Source organism: Erinaceus europaeus, unplaced genomic scaffold, assembly GCF_950295315.1.
Source record: "Erinaceus europaeus unplaced genomic scaffold, mEriEur2.1 scaffold_892, whole genome shotgun sequence".
Classification (NCBI taxonomy): Eukaryota; Metazoa; Chordata; class Mammalia; order Eulipotyphla; family Erinaceidae; genus Erinaceus; species Erinaceus europaeus.
In genome coordinates, this window is record NW_026647884.1 from 163 (window position 1) to 19470 (window position 19308).

Sequence of the window (19308 nt, forward strand, 5' to 3'; positions counted from 1 at the left end):
GTAACTCGGGACTGACAAAATTAAGTTAGGTGCAGATCTCTGGGGTCCCCATTATATTAAACAGATAATTAAGATTTTTCCAGAGTCTGAAGAGATAGCATAATGGTTACGCAAAAAGACTTTCATGCCTGAGGCATAAAAGGTCCCAGGTTCAATCCCTAACACCACTCCCATAAACCAGAGTTGAGCAGTGTTCTAGAAAAAAAAATAAAACTTTTCAAATTTTGCCTACTTTGCTGACTATACATGAAAACAAGTTTCTGGGAGTCGGGCTGTAGCGCAGCGGGTTAAGCGCAGGTGGCGCAAAGCACAAGGACTGGCATAAGGATCCCGGTTCGAACCCCAGCTCCCCACCTGCAGTGGAGTCGCTTCACAGGCGGTGAAGCAGGTCTGCAGGTGTCTGTCTTTCTCTCCTCCTCTCTGTCTTCCCCTCCTCTCTCCATTTCTCTCTGTCCTATCCAACAACGACAACAACAATAATAACTACAACAATAAAACAACAAGGGCAACAAAAGGGAATAAATAAATAAAATAAATATTTTTTTTAAAAAAAAGAAGAAAACAAGTTTCTAGCACAGGTAATATGCAGATGCTGCTAATCTAGTTGCTTTAAAGAGAATCACAAGTCTCACATTTGCAGAGGTCAGTCCATAAAATCTCACTGAAACTTCCCTACTCACCTTTCCTTAGCATCCAAGAAGGCTTTGGCAAAAGGGTTGTACTTGATTTTGAGCGCTGTAATCTTGTTCACAGAGATAAGAAGAGTCAGTGAGAATGAAACATTCTCAAGCAAACAGAAGCCTTTACTTCACCTGAGTTTCTATAAAACTTAAATCATTCCCAACTATCTCCTCCAGTTAATTTTTAGTTTCCTAATATTATTAAACTCTCACTGATTAACACTGTTTAGGTTCCTGGAGCACTGCTTTACACTTCAGGGAAGGTTCCTGCCACAGCAGGCAACCCCACCAAAAGTCCAGTTTCCACCTACCACCACCCAGTTCACCCCATCCAGTTCCCCTTCTTTTCCTCCCTCTCTATGTTTCAGAAACATTGTTTTTTTGGTCAGTTGGTTAGTTTTTTTCGTGGGAGGTTTTCTTTCCTGTTTTGTTTGTTTGTTTGTTTGTTTTTGCTCACTTCTGCACAAAGCCACTACAGCAGCTATATCTGTAGCATCTATGATTGGTTTTTATCTCCCCACTGGGGTGTGAGTATCTGTAGGCATGGAGCCCGTTTATTCACGGCAGGCTCCTCAGCATGGAGAACAGCATCCAGGATACAGATATCCGCTGAGTAAGTAAATACTGAAACAACTGTTTATATGTAAGTGCATGGCCTACTGCTTTCTGGTAGAGAAAGAAAAATGAAATAAAAGCTCAACTCCTTCTGGCCCTGGAAACGTGAAGAAACCAGGAAAGCAGTGTTGACTCACACACAGTGGCCAGGGAAGTTGGCCTCAGCAGCCAGGAGATTTGGGCTCCTGCATCTCCCAACATGGTTCCTCTCACTGGGAACATCTCCACCAGCATGGCAGGGTCATGTCAAGGGCAGAGGTTAAAAGCTACGATTTCCTGAGTTGTAGCCCAGGGGACACATGGAGGCCAAATGTGTAACATAAGCCTGAGGGGGTGTTAGAGGAGTGAACATAACAGCCTCAAATTCCCTTCTGCAGGTGGAGGTAGATATCATAATGGTTATGCAGACAGACTCTCATGCCTGAGGCTCCCAGGTCCCAGGTTCAATCCTCCCCACCCCTATCAACATAAGCCAGAACTGAGCAGTGCCCCATTAAATAAATAAATAAATAAATAAATAAATAAATAAATAAATAAATAAATACTAAATTCCCCTCTGTTACATGTGAGTCCTGGAAAGCCTGTCTGTCATCCAAGCTTGGCCAAAGCAGTGACACAACCCTCCCAACCCCCATGCTCCCCTAGGTGATATTTACACACACACACTCACTTGTGTACATGCATATATAAACACACGCATATAAATATGTAGTCACATGCACACCTGTGTAGTGACTTATCTACACATAAATGCACACATATGTACACTCACCTCCTCATTCTGATAGGCAGTTACTGCAATGAACTGGGTTTCAGGGAAAGAGCAGTTCATCACCATCCGGTGGGAGCCCCCCACTCGCACTATGTGAACCTGGGGTTCATATTTATGCAAGGAGTTCAGCATTATCTGGAGAAGGGCGAGAAGGAAAGAGATGTGCAGAGTTTGGGGGACCTCCAGTTCATTATCCACACAGTGAAGCCAGAACAGTGTCCTGAGTATCTGGGCTGCCCACCCCAGTCTGAGGCATAATGGTTTTTTTTTTTTTTTCTAATATATTTATTTATTTTTTATTGGATAGAGACCGATAGAAATTGAGAGGGATAGGGTAGACAGAGACACAGGAGACACCTGCAGCCCTGCTTCACTACTCGTAAAACTCGCCCCCTGCAGGTAGGGACCAGGTGCTTGAACCTGGGTCCTTGCACGCTGTGATGTGTGTATTTAATCAGGTGTGCCACCACCTGGCCCCACGATGGGGGCTTTTAAAGCTGGGGAGGGGGCAGAACATTGGAGCTTCCAAGGAAGGAGGCAGGCTCCCAGGGAACAGCTGCTCTAGAGAGTGCTCCACTCTGTCCAAATCCCAGCTTCCTTTTTATTTCCTTCTCCCTCAGCTAGTAAATTCCAACAAGATGTGTATTTTTGATCTACTAAAACCTTTGGGTTTTTTTTTTCTATGAGGAATCCTATACCTCAAAGTGCTGACAGTGGTTGATCACACAAGTGATTATAGAGTGACATTTGATACCTGAGATCTACTTTAGTTCTGATAAAAGATTTACTGAAAGCCTCCCATGGCTAGGGAGATGGCTCAACTGGTAGAGCATCAGACTTTCATGCTTGAGGTTCCTGATTCAATCCTTGACACCACTCTGGTTATTTCTCTCACCTGTTCTGCCTTACATGAAAATCAATCTCTCTCTCTTTTTCTCTCTTTCCCCCTCCAACCCCATCACCTTTTCATATATAATAAATAAGAAATAAAAGTTTAAAAAATAATAATAATAATGTGCACAGGGTGGGGAGATAACATAATGGTTATGCAAACCGATTCTCATGCTTGAGGCTCCCAGGTCCTAGGCCCAATTCCCCCTCAATGGTGATAAGCCAGAGCCGAGCAGTGCTCTGACAAAAATAAGTAAATAAATAAAATGTAAAAAATAATAATGTACACAACCCAGGTTTGATGGGTTGGGTACATTGAAGGGGAATTTCAATGCTGTGAGTTTCTCTTCTTTCTTTCTCTCTCTCTCTCTCTGCCTCTATAAGAAAGGAAGGAAAGGGACTGGCGTAAGGATCCCAGTTTGAGCCCTCGGCTCCCCACCTGCAGCGGAGTCGCTTCACTATCTATCTCTCCCCCTCTCTGTCTTCCCCTCCTCTCTCCATTTGTCTCTGTCCTATCCAACAATGACATCAATAACAACAACAATAATAACTACAATGAAACAAGGGCTACAAAAGGGAATAAATAAATATTTAAAAAAAAAAGAAAGGATGGAAAGGAGGGAGGGAAAAAGAAAAAAGAAGAAAGTCTCCCATGGAAATCTGCTAGGCAACAATGGTTTAGTTTCCAATATCCTGTTTGTTTTTTAATTAGGCTGTTGATGTGTGTGTGTTCACATATGAAGCATGTTCTGTATCACTAAGCTGTATCTCAGTACCAATTTTCTGTTTCAAAAAAGAACCAGAACCAATAAAGGACCTAGTGGGGGTTGTATTGTTATATGGAAAACTGGCAAATGTTATGCATGTAGAAATTATTGTATTTACTGTCGAATGTAAAACATTAATTCCCCAATAAAGAAATTTTTTAAAAAGAACCAGAACTATGTGAATATTGCAAAAACTTTAATGGGTTCCCTTTCCCTCTTAAGACATTAACTCCTGCATCCAACGAGCTAAATGGAAACCAGAGACTGGGCACAGAAATAGAAAGCTAAGGGCTAGGGGCTGGAGGATTGCAATAAAACCATTCTCTCCCTCCTCCCCCACCACATCTCCCCACAGATGACTATTTTTATTTATTTTAATTTATATATATACATATATATATTTTTTTTTTTTTTTTTTAACCAGAGCACTGCTCAGCTCAGGCTTATGGTGGTTCAGAAGATTGAACCTGGGACTTTGGAGCCTCAGGCATGAGAGTCTCTTTGCATAACCATTATGCTATCTACCCTCACCCCCACAGATCACAATTTATAAAGTCCCCAAGAATCTAACCCAGGGTACCTGTATTCACAACCCTATGTAAGAAAGGAGAAAGCCCCCCAAATCTTATTTACCCTAATTGGAGGCCTTAACTAAAACCTTCCTTAGTTAAGATTTGTTTGCATTTTTTTCCCTGAAAACCAAAAGCTAGTTCAACAATCTATTGATAATTATCATAATGCCCAAGTGGAAGTAGCAATTATTTCATTTAGGAGCAGCTTTTTATTAAGGTATCTGTCTATTGCCAACATGCCACTTATGCCAAAAAAAATAGGGAGAGAGCAAAACAAAACCTAGGTTCCCTTCCTGCCTGGGTAAAAGCACCCCATCCAAGCCCCAACTCTGAAAAGGCCTTTGATTAAGGGAACTACAACCCTCTTTTCTCTCAGAACATCAGGAAGTCCATTAAAAACTGAAAGCACCAATTAAGACCTGTTTATTCCTATTTACATTTGGACTCAGGGGAATAATTGGCTTCTGTGGAAGAAGAGGCCAGTGAGGACCCCTCTAATTGCCTAAATGTACCCTTGATATTTCTTGATTGGCGGGGTGGGTGGCAGGGCAGGTGTGGGACAGTACCTGCCCGCCTCCATTGAGCTTGTTGGTGAGCTTGACTTTGCTGAAGGAGATGGGCGCCTTCATCCAGTGTGCCCCAAAGTTTGGGGAGTCGGGGTGTATGTAGACGCAGCTGTGGCTGGACACTTCGGGCTTACCCGCAGGCACCCACTCCCCGTTGACATACTTCCAGCGGTGACCATCAGTGGGGACAAAGTCCAGCAGCAGGGAGTACATGGCGTTGGGGTCCAGCCCCGTCACACTGACCTTCAGGACTGGGAACATTCGTCTAAAAGAAAAGGTAGGAAGTGAGCCCAAGGAGGGATAGTGGAGAGAAGTCCCCTTCCCGCTTCTCCTCCCCATCACTCCCAGCAGACTGTGCACATCAGGAAATCAGACCTGGAGATCCTGGGGGTACAGAGAATACTGAGTGTGTGGGCAAATAAACAGAGCCCCTCTCGTGAATGCATTTGACAGAACAATATTCTGTTAACTCAGTGTTCTTTCCAAAGCCTAGAAGCCAGAGATCTCACCATTTGAAGGAAGCCCCTGCAGCCCCAGGAACACACTCAGATGCCTGTGCATCCTCTCAGAGCTCTCCACCTGCTTTCTTGCCAGGGGTCCCACACTGCAAGCAGTCCTTCCAGGGCCTCTGAGAACCTGGTTCTCAATCAGTGATCAGGGGTCTGGGAGACCTGGATTCTGGTAAATGGGGTGGGCAAGTGCTCCTTTCCCACAGGACACTCAGCATTTGACAGCTGGGTGTGTGTGCAGGGCAACGTGGGTAATCAAAGTGGAACCCTGCATTCTGAAGGTTCTGAGGAGTTCAGTTATGACTGTACTTTGAGATACATTGACCTAGACATATATCCTCCTTCTGCTGCCCTCTAGAACAACCAGCTGTTCCTGCTTAATAGCCAGCACCTCAGACAAAGGCTGTGAGGAGTAGGAGCTCTGGACCAGAATGCCCTGGTTAGAGGCAGACTACACATATAACCCTAAGAGACTGCAGCCAAAAACTCTGGAGACAAAAAACCATGAGCTGGGAGTCAGGTGGTAGCGCAGTGGGTTAAGTATACATGGCGCAAAGCGCAAGGACCAGTGTAAGGATCCCAGTTCAAGCCCCCGGCTCCCACCTGCAGGGGAGTCACTTCACAGGCGGTGAAGCAGGTCTGCAGATGTCTACCTTTCTCTCCCCCTCTGTCTTCCCCTCCTCTCTTCATTTCTCTCTGTCCTACCCAATAACGATGACATCAATAATAACTACAACAATAAAACAAGGGCAACAAAAGGGAAAAAAAGAAAATAAATATAAAAAAAAAAAAAACCTGAGCTGTGGGGACATGGAGATGTATTTGCCTGATATGCAACCTTAATTTTCTCTCTTGCACTGCCCTCCCTGGAACTTTGAAATCAGCCCTTGCATCAGCATTCCCTAGTCACTAGCATATAAACTCAGCGATACCAAACTGCTATTCTATATAGACCAGTTAATCAGAAATGCTTCAATCAAAATTACTTAACTCTGTGGAAATACACATGAAACACAGCATTGTCCCTATGGTGAAGATGTTACAATAAAGAAAACAAGAAAGGAAAGAGAACTTATTTGCTTCTTGAACCTAAGATAGCTTTTTTTTTCTCTATAACCCTAAAACATGTTTATTACTTATAGGATGGAGAGAATAAGATTCAAGGAGTTTCAGGAATCTATCGTAATTTTTATTGTTGTATCTGAAAGGCTATTGGATGTTAATTACTAAAATTTTAAATAAAAAGAGGGAAGGGGGCAGACTGTAGCACCTCAGGTTAAGGGCACATGGCGCAAAGTGCAAGAACTGGCATAAGGTTTCAAGCCCTGGGCTCCCCATCTGGCGGGGGGGCGGGGGGCGGGTAGTGACCACAGTGAAGCAGGTCTGCAGATGTTTTTCTCTACCCCTCTTTGTCTTCCATTCCTCTCCGGTTTCTCTCTGTCCTATCAGCAGTGGCAACAATAACAAAGGCAACAAGGGCAATAAAAGGGGGGAAAATGGCCTCTAGGAGCAGTGGATTCATAGTGTAGGCACCAAGACCCAGCAATAACCTTGGAAGCAAAAAAATTAAAAATTAAAAAAAAAGAGGAAAAGGGTTAAAAAAGGGAGGAAAGGAAGAAAGAGGAAGGTAAAACAGAGAGGGGAAAAAGAAGCCATCAGTATCCAAGTTGCTGGGCATAATACAGTGCTTTTAGGGGAAAATTATCTCTGTACTATTTCTGATCAATTTCAGAGCATATGAAAGTAGGTCTCCATTAGAAAATGAGTCTTTCAATTCTTTCATCAACCCATCCTTCTGAGATCGGGCGTGTTCAGGGTGGTATGGCCATAGACAACCCATCCTATTATGAAGAATAAAGCAACCTCAGGTACAGAGGAATTACCTGACCACTCCCATGATTTAGGGGAGAAAATCAGGAAGTTTACTGCTTGCAGGGCTGGGCAGGCTTTATCAATAAAGAAGACTCAGACTGAATAAAAGATATCAAGAGTGTGGGGTAGATAGCATAATGGTTATGAAAAGAGACTCTTGCGTCAAGTGCAAGGACCCGTGTAAGGATCCCAGTTTGAGCATCTGGCTCCCCACCTACAGGGGAGTCACTTCACAGGTGGTGAAGCAGGTCTCCAGGTGACTATCTTTCTCTCCCCCTCTCTGTCTTCCCCTCCTCTTTCCATTTCTCTCTGTCCTATCCAACAACAATGACATCAATAACAACAACAATAACTACAACAATAAAACAACAAAAGGGAATAAAGAAAGGAAGGAAGGAAGGAAGGAAGAAAGGAAGGAAGGAAGGAAGGAAAAGAAGAGAAGAGAGAAGAGAAAAGAAAAGAAAAGAAAAGAAAAGAAAAGAAAAGAGACTCTCCTGCTTGAGGTTCCAAGGTCTTAGATTCAATCCCCCACACCAACATAAGCCATAGCTGAGCAGTACAGTACCAGAGCTGGTAAAATAATAATAATAAATAATAATAATAATAATTAAAATTTTTAATATCAAAATGGGGCCAGTGGTGGTATACCCAATTAAGTGCACATCACGCTATTTGCAAGGACCTGTTCAAGGATCTGTGTTTGAGCCCCCTGTGTCTTTCCCTCTCCCTCTCTACTTCCCCCTCCTCTCTCAATTTCTCTCTGATCTACCCAATACAATGTAAAAAATGGCTTCCAGGATCAGTGGATTCATAGTGCTGGCACTGAGCTCTAGCAATAATCCTGGAGACTATATCTTTGAGAAGATTCAGGAGAAACCACAAATCCTGTACCAGACAGAGGAATAGCTGAAGGAGACAGGGATAGAAGAGATAGCAGGTCCATGACAAAAGGAAAACGGACAGGGGGGCAGAAGTAGATCGCATAATGGTTATGCAAACAGACTCTCATGCCTGAGGCTTCGAAGTCCCAGATTCAGTCCCCTGCACCAGAGCTGAGCAGTGATCTGGTGAAAAGAAAAAAAGAAAGAAAGGAAGAAAGAAAGAAAGAAAGAAAGAAAGAAAGAAAGAAAGAAAGAGGCAAAATGGTTAAAAGAGGAAGGAAGAGTGATGAAGAAGAAAGTACAGATGACAATAATAAGAAAAAAATCAATCCCACTGTAGCGGGAAGACCAATATGAAAATCCAAGTTGGCCATAATTAGGCTTTTTCTACAAAAATGTTTCACATACTTAATGTTAAATTACTCTAGACATGTGAGGAATTTTACATTTTAAATATGGAGAAATAATTGGTTTAAAAGAAGGCATAAGAAAGTTCTCAAATTGTAAAGTACATGCCAAAAGAGCTTATCATTAAGTTGAATTTCATGATAATTTCAGAAATGGTTGTTCTCTATTCCTTACTTACATAAACAAGATGTATCTTTGCTTGGTGATTATGCTTATCTTATTGTCATAGATGGCCATGTTGACAGAAAAGTGAGAGACTATCAATGTAACTATTATCCAAAGTACAAAGAATGATAAACAGAAATTCCTATCTATTGCCAGTTACAATATTTTACAATTGCACCATCACATATCTTTGAAAGGAAAGAAAGTAAATCCAATTAGAAATCTGGGAAATTTTGATGCTAAAGACATGTTTTATAATTGTTGTTAATTTAGTGAGTACAGAATATAATAAAATCATTGGACCCTGAAAATATTTTTAAATAAAAACATATTAAGAAGAACTAAGTAAATAAATGCATGTTTTATAATTCTTTCTACCAAAGAGGCTAAAAACATATAAAGACATATCAAGAACATAAATAGATAAATTTACAATTACATCGTAAAAAAAATTATAATTACAAATATTAAGAGTAAAATAATCCCAAGTGAAATAATTAGGAGACTCATTTAGAGAGAGAAAGGTAAGCATCTAGAAAGGTTGCTTTTCCAGCCTCAAGGAATAAGCAGCATATTGAATGTCCTTATTTTGAGTATGACTTTTACCTATGACTTTTATGTCAGCCACCAGCTTTCAAGGTCCTCTTAACCCAAATTGACAAGAGGGTCCTTTTCTATACCAAATATTTTATTCAAAAATGGCAAAGTCAGGCATTAGAAGGGAAGCATTTCACAAAGGACAAAAACCTGCTTAAATTCTGTTGGACTCAACTTTTCTTCTAGAGAATATATTTCTATCAAGGAATTTCTTGACATTTCTGTCACAATCACAAACCTGGCAAAACTGAAAATGCCCCTTCTGTGACAGTGGTAACTGAAGATCTCTGAGCATTACTGAGAGGTTAGTTGCCAGTTTGGATGAACTAGGAACTGTGAAATTTTCATTCCAGAAGAAAGTGAACGCTTCTGATGTTGCTTTAACAATCCCCTAGTGGGCTGGATTTAATCAAATCCAAGAAGCACCAACAGGAATCACTTAACTTTCCCTTAACCCCCTAATTTGTCACAATGAAAAAAAAAAAGAGAGAGACTGTATCTTCTCCCAGGCTGCATGCTCCTTTTCTTTAATTATTCCTTAAACTCTTCCCAAACACACAAAATCTCAATGAACACTCACCAGCAACACAGCAATGAGATTCAGTTTTGCACTTTTGCTCCCAATGTTCATCTAGTCAGAAATTTCTGGCAAGTTTGGTGGACTGAAGAGGAAAGCATTCAGCTTCCAAACAAAGTTAATTTTGCTTTATCTGAGTGGAGCTGGAGCTCAGGATTTGCAGCCAACAGTTCATATGATTTTCTCACATCTGAGCACATTTCCCAAACCCCTGAGGGTACCTCCCTTATAGCAACTTCCCAGAATTTCTGCATGAGACAGGTGGCTTTATCCTCCATACCTCTGGTGGCCAGGAAATGAATTAACTGATCAGAGAAAGCAAAGTGCCACTGGTCTCAGTATTCAAGGGCTCATCCACCCTGGCCAGCCCCTCAGCCCAAGCAGACTCACCTGCCATTCTTGGTCACAATCATCTCATTCGTGACTTCCTTGAACCTCTGCCAGAGAGGGGCATCCTCCAGGATGATCTGTAGTTGCTTCTCCGTGGGGTCGCCCTTCTCCCTCCCTGCTTGGAGCTCGCTTTCCACCACATTGAGTAACCGGGACTCAGTGCCATCGCTGAGCTTCAGGGTACCCAAATCACTCATGACCAAAGGGCCTTGAACTTGACTGAGAAATGCCACCCACCTCGGCTGCTTTTCAGAACCAGCCAGACCAAGCCTGAGGAGCTGAGGGACAGGTCCTGTGCTTACCTAAGCTCCTAGTATGACACCCCTTAAAGTCTCCAAATTATACCACCAACCTGTTAAGCCTCCGTTGGGGAGGGGTGGGAGGAGGGAGGGGGAGAAAACCCTCTCTTAATTACTCATGGGATCAGGTGGGAGAGGACTGGCTCCCCATTGGCTGTAGGCAGAGACGTTTAAGAAGAGTACTCCATCCAAATGATCAGGCTTTTATCTTCTTGTACCTGAAGAGGTCTAATCGGTGTATTGAGGACCATTTTCCTGTTAATTAAAATTGTTCCAGGCCCAGACTACAACAATCAGGAAAATCATGTTTGTGCATAAATCGTGGCATGTGGCACCTGTGGGGGAACATCCAGAGGAACCCATAAACTTGATGCCAAGACCAGTTTCCCAGATACAGTGGAGACTGAACTCCTGGGTGGTTCAATACTGCCTTGGAAGCCTGGGGAGAAAATCTTACAGAAGTCAGAGGCTCCAAGGAATACAACAGCTTCTGAGGAATGAAACTGGGAGCTCTAGGGCCCAGCTTTGGGGTCCGAAAACAGCACAATGTTCTCTAAGCACCTATACCCACGGCCATTCACAAGGGGACATCATGGCCTCCCCCAACAGAAGCCTCTGGACCTGTCCATCATCCTTGTAGTACAGAGTTTCAATTCTTACATCATCCTTTTTTATTATTTATTTATTTATTTATTTATTTATTTATTTATTCCCTTTTGCTGCCCCTGTTGTTTTATTGTTGCAGTTATTATTATTGTTGTCATTGTTGGATAGGACAGAGAGAAATGGAAAGAGGAGGGGAAGACACCTTCAGACCTGCTTCACCGCCTGTGAAGCAACTCCCCTACAGGTGGGGAGCCGGGGCTCGAACCAGGATTCTTACTCTGGTCCTTGCGCTTGGTGCCACCTGCGCTTAACCCATTGCACTACTGCCTGACACCCACATCATCTTTTTTTTTCTTTTTAATGTTTTTTTGTTGTTGTAGTTATTGATGTCATCATTATTGGATAGGACAGAGAGAAATGGAGAAAGGAAGGGAAGACAGAGAGGGGGAAAGAAAGACACCTGCAGACGGGCTTCAACGCCTGTGAAGTGACTCCCCTGTAGGTGGGGAGCTGGGGCCTCGAACCTGGATCCTTGTGCTGGTCCTTGCGCTTTGCGCCACATGCGCTTAACCCACTGTGCTACCACCTGACTCCCCATAATGACTTTTTTAAAGACACTGTTGGGGGAAGCAGGGGGATGGCACAGTGGTTTGTTTACACAACAGACTTTCATGCCTGAGGAACCATACATAAGTCTCAGGTTTATTCCCAGTCACCACTATAAGCCAGAGCTAAGTAGAGCTCTGGTAAAAACAATAAGTTCAACTAAGATAAAAAATTTATTTTTTTTTTCAAGGCACTATAGAAGGGCCAGGAACTAGCAGAAGGGTTATCCAAAAAGAATTACATGTCCAAATCTCCAAGGTCCCAGGTTCAATCTCCAGCACCACCATAAACAAGAGCTGAACAGTGCTCTGCTTAAGAAAGAAAGGGAGTGGGCAGGTGGTGATGCACCTGGTTAAAGCGCATACATTACAATGTGCAAGGACCCAGGTTCAAGCCCCTGGTTCCCACCTGCAGGGGGAAAGCTTCACAAGTGGTGAAGCAGAACTTCGGGTGTCTCTCTGTCTCTTTCCCTCTCTATCTTCCTCTCCCCTCTCAATTTCTCTCTGTCTCTATCCAATAATAAATTTTTAAAAATATTTTTTAATATTTATTTTATTTATTTATTCCCTTTTGTTGCCCTTGTTGTTTTATTGTTGTAGTTATTATTGTTGTCGTTGTTGGATAGGACAGAGAGAAATGGAGAGAGGAGGGGAAGACAGAGAGGAGGAGAGAAAGATAGACACCTGCAGACCTGCTTCACCGCCTGTGAAGCGACTCCCCTGCAGGTGGGGAGCCGGGGTTCGAACCGGGATCCTTATGCCGATCCTTGTGCTTTGCGCCACCTGCGCTTAACCCGCTGCGCTACAGCCCGACTCTCTTAAAAAATATTTTAAAAAAATACTTAAAAGGGGGGGAGCTGCAGAGAAACAAGGCTTACTGTGGTGCTAAACTTCCTAGCAGCCAATGCAAAGAGGGGTTCACATTTGGTGTACATTACACAGTGTCCCTAAAATAGAAACAAGCCATTTCTCCCATGAACCTTCACAATGAAAACCCTCTGTTGTGCTTTGGACAATGTCTCCCCATAAACACCTGTACCTGAGGACTTCACAGATTCTCTCTTCAGAAGAACCAAAAGGAAGAAAAGAGGGAACTAGAGTACAGTCATATCCCAAGTATGACCCTGAGACTGAGTGAGCATATGGGCTCAGCCCAAGTGGCCAGATAAGAGGGACTGATAGGAAAAGCACAAGGAGTAGCTTGTAGATTCCCCAGAGTCATATGGGAATAAGGACCTGCATATGGTGCTGTCAACCCTGAGTCTGTCTATTCACACAATGATTTTATTTTCCAGGCTAGTACCTCCAAGGGCTATATTGGATTAGACATTTTAGATTGAATCGTATCCAACCCTTGTCTACCTGAATAAGCAAGTTCATATAGTTCAGCTTAATGGCTGAATTTGAAACTAATGAATAACAGAAAATGCTTGGTCTATATTTGTTGGTATGCTTCTAGTTCTGCTTCTGGAATCCCTTCTGTTACATTGCTTGAGGTTGTGGTCTATTTACATGGTCATTCTGTTACATTGGTTTGGTCTCACTCCCCCCTGCCTCTGGGAGATTTTGGTTTAGTCCTGGCCTTTGCGGGCTTCTTGCTTCTCCCCGCCCCCTAACCTACATACTTCTTTGGTTCGGGACTCTTCGGCCAGAGGAGAGAGAATAGGACAGATTTGGGTTGTGATTAGATTAGATTAGTTTTTTGAACCGTTTGCTCGTGAATAAAGAAATACTGCTTCTCCGCTTAGCCATGTGTCCATGGTCATCTGTCTCCCTCCGCAAAGCTAGCCCGGCATACTGGCACCGTGAACATTGACTGACATATATTTTATTGTAGTCACCTGAGTGATTATGTTCTAGTTACTACAAGTCTTATTGTAGATAATTAATACATTGGGTTGTTGGAAAAGTTATATTTTTCTACATAAAAATGTGTTATGATTTTTCTGACAACCCAATATGAACAAAAAATAAAAAACCCTATTCCATAATTTCCACACCCAGAATGACCTCTGCTTACAAGTTTGGTGTAGATACATTTACTTACATATGCATTTGAGCTGAGTAAATAGCTCTTCTGGATAGTGTTGTTTTGTCATGCATGTGGCCCAGGTTCAAGCCTAGCTCCCATAGCTCTCCTCTCTTTCTTTCTTCCCCATTTCCTGTCTATTTTTTTTAAAAGGCATGTTTTTTCTTTTTAAAAATGGGAGTTTAGCTGGCCATCACAAATTAAACACATAATTTTTCTTTCTAGTTATTATTTATTTATTTTACCAGAGCACTGATCACCGGGATGCATTGGATCGACCTTCTCGTGGTGCATCCCGTGAGTACCCATTCACTGGGGAAACTGACGATCCTTCCTAGCCGACTGAATCCACATGGATCCCAGTCACTTTCAAAGCCAGCAACAAGCAGCTCCTGACAGCTTTCAACCTGACGCTGTTGACTGACTATGGAAGAAGGGCAAACGCTAGAAGAAGAAGCACTAATCACCCTGGCTTATGGTGGTGCAGGGGACTGAACTTGGGGCTTTGGAGCCTCAAGCATGAGGGTTTCTTTGCATAATCATCTACTCCCACCCTCTTTTTTCTTTTTAACTGGTTTTTATATATTTATATATATATATTTTTAATATTTATTCCCTTTTGTTGCCCTTGTTGTTTTATTGTTGTAGTTATTATTGTTGTTGTTGTTGATGTCATTCATCATTGTTGGATAGGACAGAGAGAAATGGAGAGAGGAGGGGAAGACAAAGAGAAAGACAGACACCTTCAAACTGGTTTCACTGCCTGTGAAGTGACTCCCCTGCAGGTGGGGAGCCGGGGGCTCAAACTGGGATCCTTACGCCGGTCCTTGCGTTTTGCGTCATGTGCGCTTAACCCACTGCGCGTCCAACTCCCTGGTTTTTTATATATACTTCTTTTGACAAGACAGAAATTGAGAGGGATAGGGAGATAGAGAGGAAGTAAGATACCCACAGACCTGCTTCACTGCTTATTAGCGTCTACCCTGTAAATGGAGTGTGGGGGCTCTAACTAGGGCCCACATGCACACGATGATATGTGTGCTTAAAGAGATGTGCCACCACCCAGCCTCCCACATGCTTTTTCTGCTTCTCACCAAACCCTCTACAATGGCACAAGTGTCAGGTCCAGTCACATGAGTATGTATATCGAGTCATGACAATTATCATTTTTAATGCCAATAGTCTATAAAGGCTCTGGTGACGTGATTTAACTTGAATGGAGATGAACTGAGATGTCATACAAAATCTCCACTGGCTCACAGTCAAAGCCCACTGACACTTTTTTTTTTATTATTTCTTTATTGGGGAATTAATGTTTTACATTCAACAGTAAATACAATAGTTTGTACATGCATAACATTCCCCAGTTTCCCATTTAACAATACAACCCCCACTATGTCATCTATCATCCTTCATGGACCTGTATTCTCCCCACCCACCCACCCAAGTCTTTTACTTTGGTGCAATACGCCAATTCCATTTCAGGTTCGACTTGTGTTTTCTTTTCTGATCTTGTTTTTCAACTTCTGCCTGAGAGTGAGATCATCCCATATTCATCCTTCTGTTTCTGACTTATTTCACTCAACATGATTTTTTCAAGGTCCATCCAAGATCGGCTGAAAACGGTGAAGTCACCATTTTTTACAGCTGAGTAGTATTCCATTGTGTATATATACCACAACTTGCTCAGCCACTCATCTGTTGTTGGACACCTGGGTTGCTTCCAGGTTTTGGCTGTTACAAATTGTGCTGCCAAGAACATATGTGTACACAGAGCTTTTTGGATGGATGTGTTGGGTTCCTTAGGATATATCCCCAGGAGAGGAATTGCAGGGTCATAGGGTAGGTCCATTTCTAGCCTTCTGAGCCCGCTGACACTTCTAAAAGGACCCTTTTTCCTAAACTAAATATGGGCCCCAGATCAGATCAAATTGATGGGGTTTACAGCCAATAATATTTATAAACCTTTCCCAGATTTGGAAGCTACTGTCTTCCCTGATCCAGCTTTCTGGTCCTTTTTCCAGCCATGACATCATCTTCCCAGACAATAACTGGGATCTACCTGCATATCAGATGTCAGGCTCAGGGGAAAAAAAAATAGTATAGTAACAGCCTCTTTGGAATATAACTAAAATAGGACTACTATCTGTCTACAAAACGGAGACCCCCCCCCAACTCTTCATCTGAACTATTCCAGCCTTTAGGTTCATAATTAGTCAACAATTTGTTGGCTCTATATATTAACTCTTTTTTCAGCCACAAGATTCCAGATGTTAACATGATGCCAACCTGACTTCCCTGGACAGATAACCCCACCAATGTGTCCTGGAGCTCCCCTTCCCCAGAACGCTGCCTCACTAGGGAAAGAGAGAAACAGGCTGGGAGTATGGATTGAACTGTCAACGCCCATGTTCAGCGGGGAAACAATTACAGAAGCCAGACCTCCCACCTTCTGCACCCCATAATACCCTGGGTCCATACGCCCAGAGGCATAAAGAATAGGAAAGCTATCAGGAGAGGGGATGGGATACAGAGTTCTGGTGGTGGGGGCCGGGTGGTGGCACACCTGGTTGAGCGCACATGTTACAGAGTTCTGGTGGTGGGAATTTTGTGGAGTTGTATCCTTCTTGCGCTTTGCATGCCATGTGCGCTTAACCTGCTGCACCACCGCAGGACTCCCAGTTGTATCTTTCTTATCCTATGGTTTTGTCAATGTTTCCTTTTTATAAATAAAAATTAAAAAAAAAAGGAGCCCTTCTTACTCTGCTCAGATGCTTTGCCTGCCACTTCAGTTATTGTTCCAGTTTTTCAGAGATGTTTCCCATGTTCGCCCACCCTGTCCAACGCTTGACGTCTCGTCACCCAATCTGGTCCCCTACGCCTACACTGAACTTCTCTGTTCCAGTCTCTTGGAAACAGAGCTGGCAGTCAGCTGAGGTAAAGAACAAACACCTCATCACAGACCCCTGCAAGCATCAACCCGGCTTTGACCTAGCACGTTATGATTGGGCCCTCCTCAATCGCTATCGAACAGGCCATGGCCGGTGCGCCGCTATGTTCCATCGCTGGGGAGCCAGAGACGACCCGAACTGCCCCTGCGGCTACAGACAGACTATGACCCACATAGTCAACGACTGCCACCTCTCCAGATTCAAAGGAGTCCTCGAAACTTTACATCAGGCTCAACCTGACGCTGTTGACTGGCTACGGAAGAAGGGCAAACGCTAGAAGAAGAAGAGATGTTTCCCTGAAGGTTATGTGAGCAGCTCCAAGGTTCCTCTCAGAATAGGGACCCTACCACAACAAGCCAAAAATGATGCTCAGTGAACCCCAAGCAATGAGGACACTGAGAAGTTGGTTATTCCAGAGTGAATTCCCCAGTAAAACAAAGAGCCCTTCTGTACAGCACTGGCCTCAGACCTGTGTACAGAACTGGATCTTACCCAGAGGCCTGCTCTAGAGAGAAAATGGTAAAGCTTCCAGGAAGGCGGATAAGGAAGAAAAGCTTTCTAAATGGTTATTTCCTTCCTTTGAATGTCTGACTGCACAGGTAACATCTGGGTTGTCTTTTCAGGTGCTTCTGTCACACTTCAGCTTGGTGAGGAGCAGTGCTGGGGGGTATCTCAAGATAGGAGACTTTGCCAGGAGACAGAAAGCAGTGATTCTAGACTTTACCACAAAAAACCCTCGAGTAGTGGACATGCTAGAGCCTCTACAACTTGTTAGAAACTGAAATCTTGAGGTTTCCTGAGGTACTCTAGTTTCACAAGTAGGGCTGGTGACAAGGATAGCAAGGCTTCTCTGGCACAGTTCATTCACTCATTCACTCATTCACCCCACTCTAGAGTGTGCTCTCTGCCATGCCCATCTGACTTGGGAACCTGTAGTCAAGACAGTGAGAAGTAAGATATGGGGGTAGTTTGGAAGGGAAGTCATCCAAGGAAGCAGACAGAAGAGCCAGGAGCACTGCGCAGAACTGGGGACACTACACAGACAACTTCTGATGAGATGGGCATTTAAGGAAGATGAGGAGGCGGGCAGAAAAGGAAAGGCAGAGAAGGCAGCAGACTTGAGCCCCACTTCCGAGGAAGAATCCAGGGGGCATTGCTAGCCATGACTCAGGCTAGTAAGGGAAGCATATTGTGGTGCTGTTCAAGTGTCTGTTGGAGGAGAGGACAAATCACAGGCCCTTTTCCAGGAGCAAAGGAGCAGGATCCACATTCATTGTAATAAGGGCAGTGGCTTTCAGCAAGAATGTGGTCCTCAGGGACTATGTCTATGAATACCCCCCAATTCTACCCTAAGGGTCAGAAAGACATGTGCCATCCTGTAACCTGCAGCCCACACATGGGAGGAGTTAGGGGGCTCCATGTCCTTTTCCTTGCCTGGAGGTCAGTGAAGTTCACTGTCACCCAGCAGCTGTCCTGCTGCCACCTGGGGGTGACTAAGGAGGGGCGGGAGAGAGTGTGTGCTAATTAAGGTGTGCAGTCTGCCTGACACCTGATAGCACCACTATGTCCTCTGGCACAGAGGCCATGTCTTTGGTTTAAAGGGCAGAAATTGGAAGCCATGCGATCTGAACTCACGAGGTCCTCCAAACACTGCTGGGCCTGGCATATATGGGGTGGGTCTAGGTCTGCACATTCAGTCCTAGCAAAACCTGACACCTCTCCATAGCCACCTCCAGTGCCGCCAGGAAATGAACACTTGGCCAGGTACCCGTCCTAATTAAACAGAACCAAGCGCCAGCTGCTCCTACCTTGCCTCCTAATCACCAGCACACAGTCCGGGATGACAAGCTTTCAAGGGGATTTGGAGAGGATTACTCTTTCATTAGTGTCTGGGGTCAGTTCCAACACAATGTCACAAGTGCAGTGAGACTTCCTCTCATGCCACCTAACCAGCCCTTTCTGTCTGAAAGGTTAGCTTTCTTTTTTTTTTTTTGAAAGGTTAGCTTTTACCAAGTTACTTGTCAGAGCTCCAAACAGATGATTAATCACCAGAAACATCAGCCTTAAGTGAATTCTGCCCCAGAGGTCAAGTATCTACAATAATACCCAGTTAAATCTCTGATATGGGTGAGGAGAGTGAGTACTGGGCAGGCATATAAACTCTGTGTTAACAAAGCAGAAGAATCCTGGACTGGGAAAATAGCAGAATGGCTATGCAAAAAGCCTTGCATGCCTGAGGCACCAAAGGTCCCAGGTTCAATCCCCAGAACCACCATGAACCAGAGTTGGGCAGTGATCTGGTAAAACAAACAAACCAGGGAGCCAGGCAGTGGCACAGTGGGTTAAGGGCACATGGTGCATAGTGCAAGGACTGTGTAAGGATCCTGGTTCGAGCCCCCGGCTCCTCACCTGCTGGGGGTGGGAGGGGGTGGGGGGGGCGCCGCTTCACCACAAGTCTGCAGGTGTCTTTCTCTCCCCTTCTGTCTTCCCCTCCCTTCTCCATTTCTCTCTGTCCTATCCAATAACAATGACATCAATAACTGCAACAATAAAAAA

At 43.8% G+C, this 19308-nt stretch overlaps 1 protein-coding gene across 1 annotated transcript; it reads right to left on the bottom strand.

Annotated features, from left to right (window-relative positions):
• Nucleotides 1-276: 276 nt before the first annotated feature.
• Nucleotides 277-10492, bottom strand: LOC103121272 (T-box transcription factor 19). The gene is made up of 4 exons (XM_060184489.1): nucleotides 10263-10492; nucleotides 4864-5128; nucleotides 2068-2202; nucleotides 277-742 (listed from the first exon to the last, which is right to left on the bottom strand). The coding sequence occupies exons 1-4, from the start codon at nucleotides 10457-10459 to the stop codon at nucleotides 677-679; spliced, it is 663 nt and encodes a 220-aa protein (XP_060040472.1). The 5' UTR covers nucleotides 10460-10492; the 3' UTR covers nucleotides 277-676.
• Between the last annotated feature and the right edge of the window lie 8816 nt (nucleotides 10493-19308).